Below are 20,931 nucleotides of genomic sequence, written 5' to 3'. Positions count from 1 at the left end.
CTCTCTGCTGCCGCTTCTCTCTTCCCGTTGTTGTCATGCCAACTTCCCAGGAGACAGTGTTGTCATGGATACCGAGCGGCAGGGCAGATCAGCTGATGTCTGGCGTCGTTCAGGCATGTGCACAAATCGGTCTCCTGTATGTGCACTCTCTTTTTTTCTTTTTTTTTTTTGTGATCCCTCCGGCTCTGGTTTCTCGTCACATTTTCTCTCCTGTTTTTTTATTTTTTTTATTTTTTATCTTCATTCATCCATTGATCCCTTTACTTGAGTGCATTTTTACCTCAACCAATATAGACATTGTTTATATTGCACACTCAAATGAATGGTTTACAAGTGCAGCAGAGTCATGTTGTTCTTCACCAAGTGGCTCAAACAAAACAGAGCACTGAAGAAAAAAGTGTCTGCTTTCTGAAAGTAGCTCTCAAATTATGCAAATCTATTAATGCATGACATCAGGATGAGAAGGTGATGAAGCATAAATTGCAATATTGTTAATATATTCATACATCTCAGAGGCAACTTGCAGAGAAGGGTGACTATTTTTTTTTTTTGCCCCGTAAACATTAGTGTCCGTCGCACTGGTGCCCTCACAGCCTCACAACATGAATGGCTGCACAGCTAAGCTGATTATATTATATTCATTTAATCACAGAGCCTCCAGACTTTGCTCTTGCAGCTTTTGTCCCCCCTCCCTATCTTTGCAGGGCTGCTGGGATGTGTTATATAACCAATAAGTTGCTCCCATAAGAATAAACTGGGAGAACCTGCTGCTCAAATTATTTCCTCATGACAACCACACAGCAGAGTGGATCAGACCAGAGAGCACTTACCAAAAACCATTGTAGTTCTGACTGCATGTTCTCAACTTGTACACACTGTACAGTAGTGCTTTCACCAAATATACACCCACTGGTGTTACTGTTTGGGAACATGGCAGTTATAAATGCAAACAAGACATCAGCAACAAGTTGTCCCTCAGAAACGGTGCCATCCTGCCGGTTTACACAGAAATAAACATGTCAACTTGGTTTGGACTAGAGAAAGCCAAAGGATCACTCATGAGCCAAACGGTGTGATTGGCATGTAAGAAAGGAAAAAGAGCATGTACGTGGTGCTGGACACCCCAAGGTGACACTCACCCCCCTCAACCGGAAAAAATATAACAAAGGGTGTTTTATTAACTGACGAGCTCAGCACTTCGTCAGGTTTATTTTTTTGTTTTTAAAAAATATTTAGTTGTATGTAAAGGCCTTTATGCACTGTGCAAGTTTGGGATGCCCTATGGTGACCAACAGTTCAGAACCTCAGTCCACATTCAGTTTATTGTCATATAAGAAAAAGAGAAGTAGAAAATCTTCATAACTGAGAAGCTGAAACATTTTGTATTTTATTCTTGAAAAATTATTAGTGACTAAAAAGGTTGCAATGTGCAATTCGTTAGGAGTTCATTGCACAATACGATAACATGCCTGAAAATTGATATTGAATGGATTCCACACAGACAAGACCATGATTATAAGATCGCAATTATTGCACAGTGAGTAGAATAGGCCTCTAGTTAACACAAATGAACAAACAAACCGCCGCACAACTCAGCCCCCACTTGTAAGACACTCTTGGCCAAGTTGGACGGCAGTAATGAAATTTATCATCATCCTCGAGTTTTTTCAGATTTGTGTGAATCGGACGAACAATCGAGCAGATGGCCGGGCAGATAAATGCCTCTAATGGATCTCATATTTAGGGTAAAACTGATTGGGTGACTCAAGACAAAAAAATGAGACAAGGAAACAAATCAGAATGTATCATTACCCAACTCATTAGGACACCAACTGTCGTTCCAATCAGTTAAGCCTTTAATATAAATGTAAATGTAATTGGCTCCATGCAATTAACTGGGGGTGGATTGCTAGACAGAGAAGTATTGCTCAAGGCTTTAATTCATGGTGATTACGTGAAGTGTTTGTTTCTGAAGTCACAGGCGCCACGTCGGAGCTAAATAAGCTAGCTGGTTGTATAGCCGCTGGTAGCAGCCCCGTCTCTGCCTGTCTTGCCCCTGATGGAGAATTTGTCTGAGCATTACACTCTGGTGAATGAATATTAGTGTACCTGACTGGCTGCCCTGTGGCTGTTTCCTCAGCATGCACAGCCTGAGTTCAGCTTAGGAGGACAAATTAAAAGAGAAATAAATGGCTAAAAGAGAGGGAATGACACCAGAGCTGGGCTAAAAGGAAGAGAGATAAGAGTATAAAGGAGAAAAAAGGGATAAAAGAGAAAGGAAATGATAGTTAATGAGACATGAGCTTTTTTCAACCTGAGAAGATTTTGTTTCTTCCTGCTGTGTGTACTGTGTGAAGACTTGTAAAGCCAGAAAATCCGACTGCAAAATTGGGATTCCTCTATTAGCCCTGCTGCTTTCCAGTGGTGTGTGGTTTTGGGGGCTGTGATTGAAAAAATTAGATTGGTCCTCTGATGCTGATCAATAAATCTTACTCCAAGCTCCAAGTGCTGATTTAAGTCCTGAGTGGGAGAAGTCCCATGCACCAATAGACACCATATACTGGCCTTTATTTATTTATTCATTCATTTATTACCTCCACCATGAGGGTCATGTTTTCACCTGTCTGTTTACTTGCTGGTTTGTTTGTTTGTCAGCAGGATTATGAAAAAGAAAGTACTAAACCGATATGCATGAAACTTAGTGGAGGGCTGGGACATGGGCCAGGGAAGAGTCCATTAAATGTTGGTGTCGATCCAGTTAAAGGGCCAGATACAGGAATTTTTTTTTATGACTTTCCTAATTATTGTGAGATAGGGCATTTTACAACACCTTTTTAATTTCTCTGGAAATAATGTTTGTATCTTGATGTAACATTTTAAGAGTGTTGAGATTCATCAGTTTGTGCAATTTGATGCAATCTTATCATCATGCTTGGCCTTAACAGGTAACTGCATGCCATTCTAGGTAAATTATTTAGTTATTTATTTATTTCACTGAGTTTATATGAACATTTTAATTGCAGAGTTCAATGACTTAGATGTAAGACATTGTAAAAAATAAATAGCCATCCCTTTTTATATTCAAGGTTTTTCTTTTCCTCTTTAAACGAGAGATCTGCTGAATGTGCCAAATTCCTCAGGTCTCTTTCCCTCTTTCTTCTTTCCTTCCTTTGGACGTGAGGGGATGATGATTTGTAGCCTGGTGCAGTGGCCCCAGTGTATTCATGTCCTCTGGGCTGTGCCAGCTCAAACCCCGTAATATGCATGTGCATCTGTGTCTGTGTACGTGCTGCATTTGTGTTTATCTACAATACAGATGGTTACGTGCTACACGTTCCTGCCTTTGCACATGTTTGTGTTCCTCTGTTGCTTCTATGTGCATGTTTATTGTTGTTAAATTGTAAACGCCCCCCCCCCCCTTCTTGGTCTGTCTCAGGTGACGGGAGTGAGCGTGTCCCCTGGGAAAGACCAGCTGGTTGTGTTCCACACCAAGGACAACAGGGATCTGGTGGTGTGCCTGCAGGGTATGGTCCCTGCCAATGAGAACCGCATCGGGGAGTTGGTTGGCACCCTGCTTAGCCACTTCAAGAGGTGAGTGGGGGAGGGGGGCAAGTGGGCAACAAGTGGTGGCAGCAGCTAAACTACTTATTTATCTGGCATTTCCGTCTGTTGTCCTAAAATGCTTCAAAAGCACGAACCATAGATTGTTGGACTGAAATGACCTGTGGGTGACACCAAGGTGAAGGTCGAGGCCTCCTCCTCTTCTGTTTACTGTGCAGAGAAAATTGTGTTCAGTTAATAATCAGCATATTGCCGTCACGTTAGTGTTTCTTACAGGTTGAGAATTTACTTGTGGTGGTGGGTGGGACAGATATGGGACTGATGTGGATGTAGAGACTCGTGCAACTCAGGTTATTTTCTATAGCTACAATTTACGTGTCCCCTAAATGTCTCACATGTAGACACTACAAGTTGGCAATGCTCCCTAAATGGCTCACATGCAGGCTATAGTTGTTAGCTAGGTGGCTGCGCAAAGAGAAGCCTCTGGTCCCCTCTCAGTTACTGCAGCACCCACAACTCAGAAAGGTGTGCAGCCAAAAATTCAAATTCAAATTTGAATTCGAAAGCCTTTATTGTCATTGCCAATTCTGCATACAACAAAGTTAGGAGCACTGCCCCTCAGTGGTAGATAATAAAACAGGCCAAAAACACAAGGCACAGATCCTTTCTAATAATAACATAAGATAAACAATATAATAAAGAAGACATTCGTTCATTTGAAAAGAGTAAAATAAGTGGTTTTATCTACCTGGGCGAGTCTTAATCCACCTGGGCAGGTGGCCAAGTAGAGCCAATGTATGGAAAATGCTGTGCAGCCTGAAAAAGGACAACCAACTGAAATGACATTATATCAGATCAAATCATATTGTCCCAGATGTGCAGTGTTGACCGACGCGACTTGTGGCAGGAGGATTATTGGGCAGATAAAGTGCACAGTCACAGCTGTCCTCGCTTGAACCCGATTGTTCACTTAATCTGAGCTCCAAGCTCTCTTCAGGAAGTTCTAGCATTAATTTTGTTTCCGTCCTCCAAAGCAGAGAAAAACACAGATGGATTACACGGTTAGATGAAATCTCTCCATCCTGCAGTCGCCTCTTTCTTACCTTGAGATTCCCTGAGGTTCACTCCAGAACAGTCCCTCTTCATATCCTTCTTTGTGTACCTTTGTTACTTTAAGACATTGAAGAATAGGCACAGAGAGCAAGCTATTAAACACATTTACATACACATTTGTAATACAGATACTTAAGTGTTTTGTTTACGGCCTGGTAATCAAAAGCTGGAGCGTATCGTGTTCTGTTCTGTTGAGCCATACAAGGTAAAACTTGTGACTTAAGAATAGATATTCGTGAATAGGGTATTGAAATTTGTACCTGAGCTTCAGTGGAGGTTGGTCGTATTGTAGGTGGTTTCTTTGCTGTTTCCACTGAACATTAAAAAAAATAAGGCAGCCACTAACTTCCCTTAACAACGGACTTAACTCAAGGTGTCCTCACTCTTTTTGTGGTAAGTTTTACAAGGGGAATTAAAATGACCCTCAAGTTCATGTTAAAGGTTCATGTAAAAGCATTTTGTCTTTATTATATAACAGAATACTGTTGTATAACTCTGTTATATAATAAATCACAAAATGCTGTCACATGCTATTAATTGTGTTGTATCACAATATTTAGCCAATGTTAACAAGTATTACAAGCAGCTTACACGTGCTTTAGTGAAACTTCAATAGGAGCCTCATGATTTTTTTTTCCTTCCAAAAACCTTCAAAGAAATTATTCAAAAGGAAGCTCCAGGAAAAAAGTGTGTGTGAATTAAGTGATTTCATTCATCCACTCTGATTCCACTTTCATCCTGTGTTTTAATCCCAGGAGAAGAGGACTGTCACCTCAGCTACCTGCAGCTTATACATAAACACATACAGACGCTCAGAAAACAAAATGCTGTTGAAATATCAGAATAATCCCCATAAATATTAAACATATAAAAGCAAAAGCGGTCCTTCAGGGTCAGGGTTTTTTGGTTTGTGGATGTCAGAAAGTTTCACATGGTGCCACATATCTGTCTTCTGTTCCCTAGTAAAAAATAGGTTCTTGTACTAATTAGACCTTTTGTCCCTGTTTAAACCCACCGCACTTTATTTGACTCACTGGATTGGATTTGTCATTAAATCCAGCAGGATTCATAAAAATAATTAGATGTACCCGTTGTTGGCATTTCCCCTCATTCCTGTGTCATTCAGTGACATGATTTTATTTAGACCTTATGACTGGATGATTATGTCTAGTCCAAAACAAGCAAGCACCAAGCAGCAACCACTACAGTTGAATACTTTTGTTAAAAGCTGGCATTCTTCTATAGTGCCTGCTATAAATAATAATTAAAGTTAGCACCATAGTTATTGCAATCCAACCAATACTTATTATGATATCACAGTTGCTCTGTCCTTGTTGTCTAGGATGCAGCAGGGGGAGAAACTTTTCTATAAATCCAAAAGCAAGTAAACTTCCTTTGAAAGAGTTCCACCAAAACTTTGATGAAAATGAGATCAAAGACGTAAACTATGTTGTTTGACCTTTGGAGTTAATCTGATCACTCTATTCTTCTGCTGCTGTGATCACTGTTTTGATAAAGCATGTTTTTGGATCACTGACATCGCTCATTTCACTGATTATTGAATTGACTCCTGCACAATGGTCTGGCACATGTATTGATTTGTGCATGTTTGTCTCTCTTTGTGTGTCTGATTGTGTATGTGGGTGAGAGAGAGAGAGAGAGAGAGTTTGTGCATGCAGACAGATGTGCCTGCATCTGCTTATCTCAGTGTGTGTGTGTGTGCGTGTGTGTGTGTAGCTTTGCCAGTGAGCAGGGCGGTGTGCAGGTCCTCCATCATTGCCATTCTGTGATGGTATCTTGTTTCATTGTGGAGCCCATTTTCCTGTAGGTATCGGGCTCAGAAAGGGCCTCCACTGGGCCTCGTGTAATGACCCTCCATGTGCTTCGCCTGCCGACTCATCCATCACTGTGAAACACTGCCAGAACAAAGGGCACACCGGCATGTGCAAATATATGTGTGTGTTTGAGTGTATTTGTGTGTGTGTGTGTGTGTGTGTGTGTGTGTGTGTGTGTGTGTGTGTGTGTGTGTGTGTGTGTGTGCATTAGGAGGAATTCCTGAGAGGCGTTCGGCATGCGACTGCGCTCGTGTTTGTGTATCTGCGCTGTATGATCTTTTGCATGCAGCGTCCCCACTACTGCAGCTCCCTGTAGATGTGGCTTTAACCTTTATCTCTCCTTCAACATGCTGCATAGTGCACAACATGCACAACAGCACGCAGGGAGAAGGGCAGCTTACAGCAGCAACAAAGCAACACTTTATCCTTCTCAAAGTGACAGCGAGGCCAAAGCAGAATGACACCGCTGCTGGGAATAAACCCTCTTCTTGTCACGGCTGTGTCTGGATACTTGAGGCCCGATTTGTTTTTGACAGTTTCCAAATCTGCTTGGCATTAATCTGTTTTTTCATGTTATTATGAATTTAGATTTTTTTTTTTTTATTATTCTTTTTGCTGAGAACCGAAATGGTTTAAATTGTGAAATAGTGACAAGCAGAAACTTATCAATACCAAACCAAGTTGCCTCATACTGAAGTGATTCTGAGATTTTCAGCAACGCCTACATAAGAAGATAACCCTCTTATCGGCCATGACGCACCAGTTGTCTAGAGAAATTCAGAAATACCTCCTTCTTATTTTGCATAAAAAGGAGGGTGGATTAGATTCCCATGCCTTCAGCCTCTCTCCATCCTCCTTTCCCCCCTCTCCTTCTTTCATGCTTTTTTTTTTTTTTTCCTACATCCTATTTTTGACTATATCCCCTTTGTACTGATTTCAGTCTCTGCTGAGCCCCTGTGGGCCCCCCTCCTCCCCCTCCTTCACTTCTTCATCTCTGTCTCTCCCTCAGTTTTTCCATTTCTCTCCCCTGACTCCCCCCTCCGTTTCTGGAGAGGAGGTAATGAAATATTTAAGGCTGTGCTGCTGTTGAGGCCTATATTTAGATGAGACGGAGCCACCCCCTTTCTCTCCGTCTCTCTCGTGTGTGCGTTTATGTGTGTTTGTGTGTATCCGCACGCGTGTATTTGTGTGTGTGTGTATTTGTGTGTGTGTGTGTGTGTCACAATGCATCCCACTGCAGCACACCTACCGTCCACTGCCAGGATAGCAGAGCAGACACCCAGCATCTGTCGCACACAAACTCTCAATGAGAGATTCAGGCCATTACTTCATGGTCAACCCTCTCCTATTGATTACCATAACTTCTCAAACAGTGAGATGAGAGGATTTGGCCTTTATTTGAAATGAGTGTACATTAAAAACAGACCATTAGTCCTAATTCATCCAGATTTTCTCGGTATGTTTCATCAGGTTTTAATGTCTCTGTTTCTGTTTAATTTGCAGTCGATGCCTTTTGCCATTAATGATGTTTATATTGACTTTATAAGTATAGGATAACCTTCATTTCCGCAGCACTAATTCTGTCAGTGCAACATCAGAGTGTCTCGTTATTGCACTGACTTTGTTTCTGTTTTCATTCACTAATTATTTATAATCATGCTTCTGCTTTGCCAATTTGCAGCTGCCGTTAAACTGCTGTCACTGAAACTCAACACTTCCTGCATAGATGTTTCATATTAAAAGCTTTCCAATAGCCCAAGTGGCATAATCCCTCCTTTTCCTGACAGGCTTTTAATGTGAAATGTTTACAGGAATTGTTGTCATTGACGGTAACTTAACAGTGATCAAAAAAATGACAAAGTAACAAAACAAAACAGCATTTTCTGTTAAAAAAAAAAAAAGACACCAATGAATGTTTTATTACATGTTTTATTACATTCAAAAGACAAGCAGACCTGGAGTCAACCCCTTATAGGTTTCAGGTTTTCATTTATCAAAATAAAAATAAATGACATTGTGAGTTTGAACAGAAGATATTAATATCTCTACAATGACTACTGTGCCATAGAGCAAGAAGCTAAACCCTCATACTCCTGCAGTGGACTGGCTTAACGATAGTCAGAAGACGAACAAAGTTCACCAAGTTCAATCTACAATATTTTAAATGTGTTTGAGTGACTTTTGAGTCGAATCAGTTTTGACAGCATCATTTATCATTTGTCTTTCTTCTCATTCATTTTTCCGACCTTTCTCGTGGTTTATTTCTTAGTCAGTGCTGCATCACACACTTCCACTCTGCTTCACACTTTCCCCACTGAGATCTGAATGTAAAAATAGCTTTGTGTTGAATTATTCATCCACACCCTCGGCTCTCACAGGTGGCAAAACTTGAGTTGAGACATTTCGCTCCATCAGATGCAACACAACATGACACTCGTGCCGAAATATTCTTGTTACTTCTAAGCAAGAAACGTGGATCGTTTTTGAAGGCTTAAAGTAACAGTAGGTGTGTTCAGATCGTCATTGTGCAAAATGTGCCGTTCACAGCACATTTTCTCTCTCTTGGCATGTCTGTCAGCTATGACCTCATGACAAAGTTGCCCCTCAGCCGACAGCTGTAAATCCCTGGTTCACATAATCTCCTGTGTCTTCCTGTCATTGTAGTTTCTGTGTTCTGCAAGCAGCTGGAATCGGCTTCTTAGAAAAGCACTGTGGATTGTTACTGTAGCAACAGCTCGGTTTCAGCTCCACCAACTGCTACCACTGCTGACAGTGTCCATAGTGACTAATGAAAAACCCTGTGCAGTAGATTGATTGTGTGTATGTGTGTGTATAGGGGGCGTGTTTGCGTGGGTGGGTGACGGGAGTCGTTGACAGGACTTTATTAACCCTCAGCTGTTGGCGGGTGTGGGTTTTGGTGCATCGAGTAGATTCATGGTTTTGTAATGATTAGTCAATGAACTTAAATTGTATTGACGACAGATTTGATTATGTGTGCCGATATAAAACAGAACCTGACTTTTGGTAAAGAAACAAAAATATACTTTGAGAAATATAAGCTTGATTTACTATAAACTTTTTTTTCATTTTACAAAAAAGTTCATTCTCAAATGTTAAATGTTGTCCAATTAGAAAAAGCATAAATAAACTGGCACAGTTTTGATTTAAATCAGGAAATCTTATCAAGAAATACACAAACAAACAACAACAACAAAAATGTTTTGCAGTTCATTACCTAGCTATAATTTTGATAAATAAATTGAAGAATTGAATTACAATTGAATTAAAGTCATTTAAGAAAAATGTCAAACATTTGTTGATCCCAGTTTTTCAAATGAGAGGATTTGCAGCTTTTTTTCTCTTTTATATAATTGTAAATGACATATTTTGGGATTTTGGATGTTGTTGAACAAAAAAATCAAATTACAGATGATCCAGTTGTTGTTGAGACATTTCGTTAAAAACTACAAATGTCAACCTCATGGTGAGAAGTAATCACCAAGGTGATGAGGATTCATCCTCTGCCGAGCATAAATGTCTGTGTGAAACTTTCCATTCAGTCCGAACCAAAGTGGTGGACCAACTAACATCCAGATTGGAAACCAGTGGATTAATCGATAATGAAAATAAACGTTTGTCGCAGCCAGTGATGGTTTATTCCAGAACTCACAGCAGATGCTGAGCATGAGGGCATCTGTCTTAGTTGTCCTCCCTCCCTCCCTCCTCCAGTGTAAACTGTCCAGATCCGTCTCAGTGGCAGATGTTTATAGATTTACCGCCCTCATATGTCTTCAACCGCGGTTGCATCCATTCATACTTTTCTCCGTCTTACTCTCCTCTAACCTCCACCACCACCTTCTGTCCTTCTCTGTCTTAAACTCCCACTCGCTCTCATTCTTCTTCTCCTTCCCCTTCACCCCCCCTTCCCTTCTTTTCCCATCCTACAGTATGAGTCAGCAGTAGTGTGCGGTACACAGCCCTTCATTGATCTGTCAGAGTGATGTGGTCATATTCTGTTTATGCCCTTGCTCTGGCCCTTTTCTATAAAGACCGTAACATTTAGCCTCCCTTCTGCCCCTGACACTGCAGAGGGGATTTGGGGGGTGGGGGGTGGAAACATAAGTATTACTGAGCGGAGAGTGAGGGAAGAGACCACAAACAATTCAAAATGGATCAAGTGGAAAAATAAGAGGTGGGAGATAATAGGATGTAGAGGACAGTGGGTATGAAGAAGTTGTATTGATTACTTGTGTGTTCTTGGTTCAGGTAACCTATCAGCAATCACATTAGTCTGCAGTAGTAAGCTGTGGTCATCAGACTCATGCAGACATCTTGGCGTCAGTGTGCTTTTTCATTATTTTCCTGATGGATATTTTAGTCATAATATCTGTGTAAGGCTTTATCATATTTCCTTTACTTTTAAGGACCAGAATAGTGTTTTTGTATATTTTGGCTCCTTATCTGCAAATCATTCTACAATTTCGTTGACTATTTTAAAATTAACTGCATTTCTTTTTCTACCATTTAAGTTGGTTTTCAGTCAATCTGTCAATGTTTCATGATTCTTGTGAGGTTGTTGTTGAAATTAGGAGGTGAATTAAAAAGAAAGAAAACAAAGACATAAAATAAATGTGCACAGTAATGCTTCTTGTCCAGTAACTGATATCAAAGTCTATACATGGAAGAAGTAAGTAAGTAAAAGTAAATAAATATTCCAATGAGCATATTCAGTACATATTATTATTTGGACAAACTTAGTAAGATTGTTTAACTCTTATTTTTGCGGTTGAATATTTTTTCAAATGTTAACACTTCTTCAGTTGGCACAGCCATTGATCTAGTTTCTCTCATCATCAAAACTAGAAAAAACAAATCTATCTGTAGTCCCACTCTGATGTTTATTATTCAGAGGTGTTTTTTCCAGAGGAAGTGTGAGTAATTGTGTCCTGTAGACCATAAAAAACATCTTTGATGTTGTCCCGTACTCCACATCCTTCACTCCAATCCGGGCATCACCTCCCTGTTAAAAGACCAATCATCTCCTGACTGCCAGAGGTGGTGGAAGTCAAAATGTAAAATCAGAGTCGACTTATGCAATCAAAAAACTGTAGTTGCATGTGTAACTTTCACTTGAGATTTGTAATTACCTCCTGGGACATGGGCCAGGGAAGAACCCATTCAGTTTTGGTGCCAGTTAAAGGGGCACATCCAGGATTTTTTTCATCACTTTCCTTAACATTTTGAAACAGGCCATTTTTCATCAATTTCTCAGGAAATTATTATTTGTGGTGTTGAGGTCTATGAGTTTGTACAATTTGGGATCTGGTGGAAGAAAATGGTTTGCCTTGGCGGACGTATGCACTCCACTGAGTGCCACTTGAGTTTGAAAAGAATCTCTGTTTCCAACCAATGTTGAGAACATGTTCCTGACAACAGCAGTAGTTAACAGTGTTGAAGTGAAGTGTCTCAGGTTGGGAATGTGTTTTGTGAAGGTTTCGAACATGTTCAAGCCAAAATAGAGTATTAAGTTGCTTTGCTGCACAATAATAATGTCATTTTGACAAAAAGAAATGAGTCCTTCGATTGTTGTGACACAAAAAATACATATGCAAACCATTGTGACTGAATAATCTGTTAGAAAATGGTCAGCTGTAACGTCAAAGACATGGGGTTTGTAGTAAATAGGCTAAAACACCGGTATGGTCCTTTAATTAAAACAAGGTCATCCATTCATGTTGCTTTTCATTTTGGGAGGATTAGATCTGTTGCTGAGTATTTTAGCTGCAGAGACGAATGAATTTTAAAGAATAAAAACTGTTGTTCTATAAATGTGTCAAAGTGCATTTTGTGTTATAACTAGAGTTGGCACTAACATCGTATATGTGAGTAGGATAAAAAAAGAGGGTGAGAGGGAGGGTGGCAGAGAGGAGTGATAAGAAAAACAGAGGGAGAGAGAGAGAGAAAGCCAAGCTGCCTTTGTCTTCCTCACCAAGGTCACCCTTTCTGCTGAATCAAATATTTCAGACTGATAGAAGTGGGCTTCTTTCTTCTCCTCTTTCCCTCCATCCCTCCTTCTCTATTTCCTCTCTCTCCATCCATCACCCTCCCCACTGCTGCTCCTCTCCCTCCCCCTCTTGTTTTTCACTTCACATTCCACTTCTCCTCCTACTTCCTCTCCCTCTCTCCCTCTTTCTCTCTCTCCCTCCTTTCTGGGGCGCTGCGGATGCAGTTCCCATGGCAACCATTGGATCCATGTTCGTCTGATACGTATTCCCCTCCATTAATAACCCTGCTGGCTGGAGATAATAACAGCACATCTCGTCGCCACAGACCACAGACAGAGGAGAGGAGACAGAGCTACATACAACAGCAGAGAGTATAGAATAGGAAGAACATGAGAGGAGTATAAAGATGTGAAAGAAAGGTAGGAGAGAGGGGAAATATGTGCCAGACAAAAACAGCACAAGCTTTTATTGTAGATTTACTGTACAGATGGTTAGAGCTACGTATCAATCCTCTGACTGTAGTGTGTCTTTAGCATCGAATATTAAAAACGCTCATCAAAGCATGTATTAAAAGGGTTTTTGCTAAAGGGCAAAGAACGCTTTGATCAGATAGTTTTAAATTGAATTTTTGCCAATTTTGCACAGTATTTCACATTTAAGAACTTCTTTTGTTAGATGTAAAAAGGCTTTTGTAGAATATGTTGTTGTTCCTTGAAGTAAGATATCAAAAAAGTATTGTTGGTGTCAAAACCAGGTGTTGTGTTTGCACTAGTATAGACAATAGTCATTTTCTTTGTGCCACCTTCTGTTTAGTCACCAGAGGGTCTTCAAGGATGATTTATCTGCATAGTCATTATATAACGTCCAATTTGCAAAGTCAAATTGCATGTGAGTTCACAAATTCTCCTACACACATAAAAGAGACTCAGACAAACACACACACACACACACTCTCTCTCTCTCGCACTCCGAGTCATTGTTATGTGGGCCAGTGGGGAGTCCTGCTCGTCTCATTGGCAATGTGCTGCAGCCTGGGGGAGGAGGCTGGCTGGGTGGAGTGATGGATGGCGAGTGGCCAGGCCAGAGTGTGTGTATATATGTGTGTGTTTGCGTGGATGTGTTTATGTCTGCTGACTGTGTAAGTACACATTAGAGATAATGTGAAAATGTGCTGCATGTGTCGGAGGTCGTGTATGAATGGCAGGGATGTGTGTGAATATGGGAGTTGAGTCTGACCTACTTTTCCACTGCAGACCCCAAATTACTGCCAGGCAACCTTTCTCTCTCTCCGTCTCTCTCTGTCTCACATAAGGACAAACACACTCGCAGTCGAATCTGTTACAGAGGCTTTAACCTTACTAATGCCACCATGATGTGTTTTTATTTTATCACACAACCACAGACACTGACACCAGCTTAAGTCACAGGCAGCTGGGTTTGAGTATAAAGAAAGCTTCATAGTTAACGATTGATTTGTCGATTGACACACATTTACTCTGTTTAGCTGTTTTGATCATTTGTTTTTAATAACCAAGCAATTTTAAGATGTCAAATTTTCTCTATTTTCTGACATTAAAAGACTAAAACAATTGATTGATCAATCAAAGAATTGCTGACAGATGAATCAATAATAACAATCATTACTTTCTGCCTCAGTGTTTTACCAGAAAACTTACAGACGGTTCAGTTATGTCAGTTTTCACAGCATTCATCTGTGCAGCTGAAGATCACTGCATTCTCCCACATTGCAATAATGCATGAAATCTCCTGATGCATGCGAACAAGACTGAACGCTTGTAATTAGCTGTGACCCTTCGACGGGTTCAGCTCTCGGGGACAGATTTCTTAAGCCTCATTTCATGTGCGTTCTAATGGGCAGAGATAAAAGTGTTGCGTCTATCTAAAGTTCAGCCTTTTCGCAGGATCCGTTTTGCATGGAAAATCCTCTGCCTCAGAAGTTTAATTGCAGCCTCAGTAAATGATTTCGAACATCGTAGCTTCATTAACGAGCATTTGTGTTTGAGAAACACTCGATTTTTATTTCTTTTTCTGAGCTTCCTGATCTCAGACAAATCCCACCCCTGAACTTTGCCTGTTAGGCTCCGGCTCAAATACAAAATACATATTTAAACACACTGCTTGTCGTTGATTGCGTAATTGGCTTCTGTCTTCGTGAATCAGACGCTAATTACAAACAGATTGCGAGTGCAAATTGAATGAAAGGCTCAACGCAAATTTGCCTCGTGCTTTCATGTCATGAATGAGGCCCTCATCAACAATTACTTTTTGTTTTTCATGGTTTTCATTGACTTTCAACTTTATTTAGCATCATTAGTTAAACATGGCATGTAAATGCTTGTGTATTTGTATATATACAGTATATAGATCTGTTGCAGCAATAGCTGAGGTTGTTATTTGGTCTCCTCTTTTGTACTTCCAGACAGAGAGTGTCTATACAGTCAGTGCTTATACTGAATTAGAGCTGAGACAAAACTAATCTGACTCTGTTTTTTCAGTTTATCAAATGTGAGGATTTACTGTTTGTCTGTCTCTTATGTAACACTAAACTGATTCTCATTGGATTTTGGGCTTTAATAGACCAACCAAGCAAAGTTTTGACCCACAAGAAGATATATTTGTAGTTTTAACCAAAAACCATAATGTAGTTTTACATCTCCTCTCTCAGGCTTCTATCTCTTCTGATTGGCTGACTGTTTTCTGAGTGATCGAATAGAAACACTCTGAACAAACCAAATCCTGCAACGTTAGATGGCGGGTCCAGGTGGGCAGAGCATGGGGCCGGGCTGAGGGCAGGGACTGCTGTGTTGTGACATCACAAAGTTACAGGAGTCCTGACGGCTGGTTTTAAGGCTCAGTTTCTGAATACAGGCTGTGTGCATTTTGTCTGTGCACTGAGCGCTTTGATACTCACAGTATTAATATAGAAACCTAGACCTGCTTTATGATCAAAGAAGACATAGACATGTCACTTTATACAATAAGGGACCTTTAATCGATTAGAGGAGGAAATCATTGGCAGATGATCAATAATGAAAATAATTGTTAGTTGCAGCCCAAACTGGAATGTTAGATTTCTTTCCACCTTAGTGCAGTTACTTACAGTACAACTGAATGCAGACGCTAATAATGTGATTATGGTAAATATCACTCAGAACAGAACAACTCAAACAGTCTGTAAGAGGAGGTGCAGCTGCTGTGTGATCTACACTAGTCTGCACACTGCTGCAGAAACCCTCTCGTAATAAATGGTCTGCACAGAGCCCTGCAGGTTTCAGGGCTGTAATCAATCCTTTTACAAAATACTCTCAGATTTATACATGATTAACAATCTAAATGCTGCATATATATTCACATATAATAGTCAATATGCGTGTGCATATGTTGGTGTGAGCTATATTTAATCTGCTACTTGGCCACTCAAAAGCAGAGTAGCTGCCTCTGTTTCCCATAGGAGCCTCACTCTCTCGCTGAAGTGCATGTATGAGGTGTGTGCACTTACTGTAGTCCAGCTTCTCACTGTCACTCTGGATAACAGTATTAGTTAAGTGCTATACAGTTGAGATACAGTAGAGCCTTGATATTTTATAGATTCATCTCTTTAGTGACCTCTACATTTACCCCATAATAATCCCCCCAACCCCCAAACACACATGTTCCACCCAGCAACAGCACCATACCATCTCCCTCTGTCAGGCCAATTATGATTGGCCTCACAACACTCTCTCCTCCCTTTTTCCATTTTCCCATCCCTCCTTCTTCCATCTCCTCCCTTTCCTTCATTCTCTACCTCCTTTCTTCATTTCCCACCTGCCATTAATCTCCACCCACCTAACGCGTATTTCATCCTGCTTCTCATTCTGCGTCCCACCCTTTCCATCTTGCCCCCCCCATCCCTTCACCTCCCTTTACTCCCCATACTTTAATCTCTTTCACATGACTCATTCATTACACCTCCATCTCTTTGTTGTTCCACGTCATGCTGCTTTCTCCCTACATCCTTCCACTTCATCCATTAATTTCTGCTTTTTCATCCTGTAACATGTAACATCCAGGCTCTGAGTGAATCAACTCCACTGGCCTGGGGCTGCTTGCGCAAGACACACTTTGACTGTGACTTTGATCTAAGAAAATAGTAAAATGTCTACGTCAGATAAAGCACAAAGGAGTTCAGAAGCCATTACAGTTTGACTTTAAATGGACGTGACTCTAAAGGACTTCAGATTCATTCAGTCATATATTTTTATCATTTTTTGAAAATAGGAAAAATATTATAGATGTAACCAGGAAAAAGATAAATGTCTAAATTCATTAGCTGCACCAAATATTCTTTTCAAGCCATAAAATGAATGAAAGAAAACATTTTTACTTCAATTGAACAGCAGTAGAAATAATGAACTTGACAAGGACATTTCACTAGGCTGATTCAGTGATGAGTTTATAGAGTAGAAACTGAAAAAAATATTTGCAAGAGGTTGCATTGAGACTTTTTTTTTTTTTTTTTAGCTCTTTTCCTGGGCTGTGCAGCAACAGTGTTGGCAAATTATCTTCTTCTCACATTCTGAGGTAGTAACGGTGATTAATCTTTCAGGCCTAAAATGAATCTGGATTATTTTTAAGACAGAGCGTCCTTTTTAAAAAAGGACCACTATGGGGGCTACCTCCTGATGGCCGAATGGTTAGGGCACATGCTCAAATGCCCTGAGCAGCAAGTCCATAGTTCGACTCATGTCCGACCAGACCTTTGGCTATGTGTCTTTCCCCCTACTCTCTAAAATCCCCCCAAAAAACAACTTAAAAAATAACCACAATGCCAGAGTCTAATGCGTCACTACATAGCTCCAAGTCCGTTCATAGCTCCGGAAGTCTGTGAAGGTTCTGCATAGTAGATGGTAAAAGGTTGAAACTATGAGCAAAATTATGACTGGCATCAACCAGAAGTCTAACCACACCCCTGGTGGTGATTCATTCATTCAAACCTGGCTCTGAATAGAAAACAGTGACATGTCAGTAAATGAGAACAGATGAACCTTTGATTGATGCATTGATTGGCTTTAATGAACAGAATTGGAGGCGTAGCCACTTGAGAGGTGAGCGGTCCCCCTTCAGTAATGAGCAACTAATTGAGGCTGCCTGTCTTTCTCCTCTGTTTTGACTCACTGTGTGCCAGCTTATTGATTTACGTAATGTGTTTTAAAGCCAACTCCACTCAGCCCTGAGATGGCGGAGAGTCGTTCTGAGAGAGGCCGAAGTCGCAGCTGATCAGTGAGGAAGGTTTAGCTCTGTAGTTTCACGGTATGGAGAGAGGAACAATGAGACTGATAGGATCCAGCACAGAGCTGACCTCCTGCACACACACACACACACACACACACACACACACACACACATACACACTTGTTTAACCCTCCTGCTGTGTGGCTATTATGACTCTGCAGTGTGTGTCAGCCTCCACCATCTGTGGAGCAACTACAGTTTCCCCCAGAGACAGAGGCATTTGCTTTGTACATTTCCGGTTCTGTTTCATGTCCCACTGATCTCTTAAACACAGAGATGTAGAGGTGAGAAGTGTCTCCTTATTGTTTAACCCAGGCATCTGTGATCACTGGACTCCTGAGAACAGCTTGCACGAGTAGCTGTTATTGATAACCATCATTCACCCGCTCTCCTAAGGGAAAAAGGGAGAGACAAATCTCCTGATGCCACGTGGACAAACCTACATGTCGTCGTCTACTCCATCCTCTGCTCTCCTCAGGAGTGCGGCCAGGAATTATGGGCTCTTGAGCAGGAAGTTAGTCTTGGCCAAACCTCCTGGAACAGCGCTGGTGATATTGGCCCAGTGGGCACAGTCAGTATTGTAGGAGCATATCACATATACAAGCCCAAAATTACTACAAAAAGAATCACAAACGCCCCAAAATGACTCTTATATAATCAGGATGAGATCCATTAAGTCTAATGTAATTAGAAAAGCAGTAAATTATCTTCATTTTATCATGTCAACATGTGTGCCAGCCAGCTCAGTCTGAAAAACCTTATTGTTGTGTCTGAGCATCTTTATGTGTTAATATAATCTGGAGTAAATTCAGTCCTTTCAGAAGTTTTATTTTTGGGTCTAGGGAAATAGGGAAATATTACGTATATAACAGAAAAAGAGATAAAGATCTTATGTTTAGTAGACGCACAAAGCAGTCTAATTCCTGAATATGTTGATTGGTGCAGTCAAAAACTGCAAAATGTGGCCTAAAGTATTACGAGGTCAAGGTACAAAACACTGTTTACTCCAGTTGAGCACAATAAAATAATAACATTTACAGAGACATTTTTATGAGGCAAATTCAGTCATGAGTGTAGTAATAATTGCAGGGGGTTACGTGAGGTCATCCCCTTCCCCTGCTCAACAGACAACAGTGTTTGATAATGATGTTTTCCTCCTCTTGTCAGATGTCAACGAGTGTCACTGCGGGTGTTTAGTTTTGAGGTAGTTTGAGGACAGGAAAGCTTTTCATTCATGCAGACAGAGAGATGAATAATATGACAAAGAATAATACGATATCTCATTTTTTGTATTTCTTGTTATTGTTTATTTCCTGGTTCCCTTGCTGACATTACAGTACACCCTCTGTAATTATTACACGATAGTACCATTTATAGCCTGCTTTGTATATGGATAACGTTTTAGAATACACTGTTTAACCACTTTGTACATGATTCATTGATACTAGTCATTTCCCCCAATGGGAGCAGTTTCACAAAGTCAGTTTACTAGTTCTACACAGCCTGTGAACACAGTTGTATAAAGTCTTCTGTGGCTTTGAATGAGCTCAGTCAAGTCTGACAAATTGGCGTTAATTGTCTCAGCTTTTAACAGGAAGCCTGTGCTGCAAGATGAGTTTGAAAGACGCAGGCATTTGTCAGGCAGGGAGGGACGAAGGCAAGATCCTGTCACTGCATGATATCTGCATTATTATGGGAAGTGCTTCACCCGTACTGGGGACGTAATGTCGAGCCTTTTCAGGCTTCTGCTGCATCACTTCTGACTAAGGAAAGGCAATAAAAATGACTGGAATGCTCCTTTAAATGCAGCAAAAATATCCTTGTCTACTGATAACTATTGAGCTGTCATGTGTTCAGAATCAATGTGAAGTCTTTGTGTGTGAGGAGGAGATAAAAAAAAATTGAGACAGTGTGAGCTGCTGCTTGTTCTTGTTTTCATCAGCTGCTGAATCACTTTTTCTTTTTTTTTAAAGCTCCAGTATTTGTTTTCAGCCACAAACCAGAGGACTGGGAAATAAATGTATAAAATATTTATCATTTCACACTTGTGGATCAGAAAAATCATTTTATTCTAGACACTTCAGGGGCCCTCTGGGGCCCTTGATAGTCAGCGCCTCTGTTCCTGCAGCACTGCAGCATCCCTGATCTCGCTTACTGTGCATAAAGACGCAGAATACTAGCTTAGCATATTAACAAGGTGGAGTGCTTTCAGCTTGTGTTCACTCCTCATGTATGATCAAACTTGAAATGGAGCCTCATGGGAGTTTTCGGAGACCAGTTCTCAGACTAGTTGTAAAGGCAAATGTGTGCTACGGTTCTGCAGCGCATTGGTACATGAAGAGGATCTCACGTCTTTGAGATTTGGATGGACAAGTCGGTTCACAGTGTAAACCCATTTCCCACTTTTCCACAGCTAATGATCTCTCTTTTCTTTGTTGGTCTTGTGCAGAGGCCTGGAGCAGAACTGATGCTCAGCCACTGCACCGCTTTGATGCGAGCCTTCGCTTTGGCAGCTTCACCCCTGAACTCCACTTCTCCGTGTATACTGAACACTGACCTCCTTCTTCTTCCTCCCTTGCTTTCGTTGTTTAATTCTTTTCCCCTCCATACACATTTTAATCAATAGCATTTCTTTTTGCTGCCGGTGCATTTTTACCCCGTTTTTTTAAATGACCTACTTAGTAATCTCTCCTGTTGTGAGTACAGCTGCTTTGTCTGGAGCAGGAAGAAAAGATAACAGCTGAGAAGAGGAAAAGAGAAAAAAGAATGACATAAAAGGAGATATCCACACCCGGACTTGCTGTACTTTCTCTGCTTAGTAATTACCTCAACCAAGAGACTGCCTTATTATATTTGATGCAATAAACCTGCTGAAATAGCCCAAGACAGGATATTTGCTGCATTTGATCTGGTCTTTAGGGCTTTTCTTTGCCTCTAAACATTTTATTCTCCGTACTTGAGAAGCACTGCAACACCGAATAAGATGCCTTTTGTCCTCCGAGAAGTGGTGAAGATGTGATGCAAATTATTGAGGAGAAAAGAGTGAAAAGTTTGGGAAAAAAACAAGTTGTAATTTCAGAGGACAAGAGGGCAGAAATCTGATCTACAGTTCTGACTTGTTA

At 40.7% G+C, this 20,931-nt stretch overlaps 1 protein-coding gene across 1 annotated transcript in view; it reads left to right on the top strand.

Moving 5' to 3' along the window:
• The window catches only part of myo1d (myosin 1D), a 104,106-nt gene that overhangs the window by 71,634 nt on the left and 11,541 nt on the right, over positions 1-20,931 (top strand). The window contains exon 21 of the mRNA XM_023406810.2: positions 3,437-3,591. Coding sequence (XP_023262578.1) covers positions 3,437-3,591 — 155 coding nt within the window. The remainder of the gene's footprint in view (positions 1-3,436; positions 3,592-20,931) is intronic.

The sequence above is a fragment of the Seriola lalandi genome, unplaced genomic scaffold (assembly GCF_002814215.2).
Source record: "Seriola lalandi dorsalis isolate HSWRI2012SDOR001 ecotype SW California unplaced genomic scaffold, Sedor1 jcf7180002054317, whole genome shotgun sequence".
In the NCBI taxonomy this organism is placed as follows: Eukaryota; Metazoa; Chordata; class Actinopteri; order Carangiformes; family Carangidae; genus Seriola; species Seriola lalandi.
Note: the sequence above shows the minus strand (reverse complement) of the source record. Positions and strands in the feature narration are given on the sequence as shown.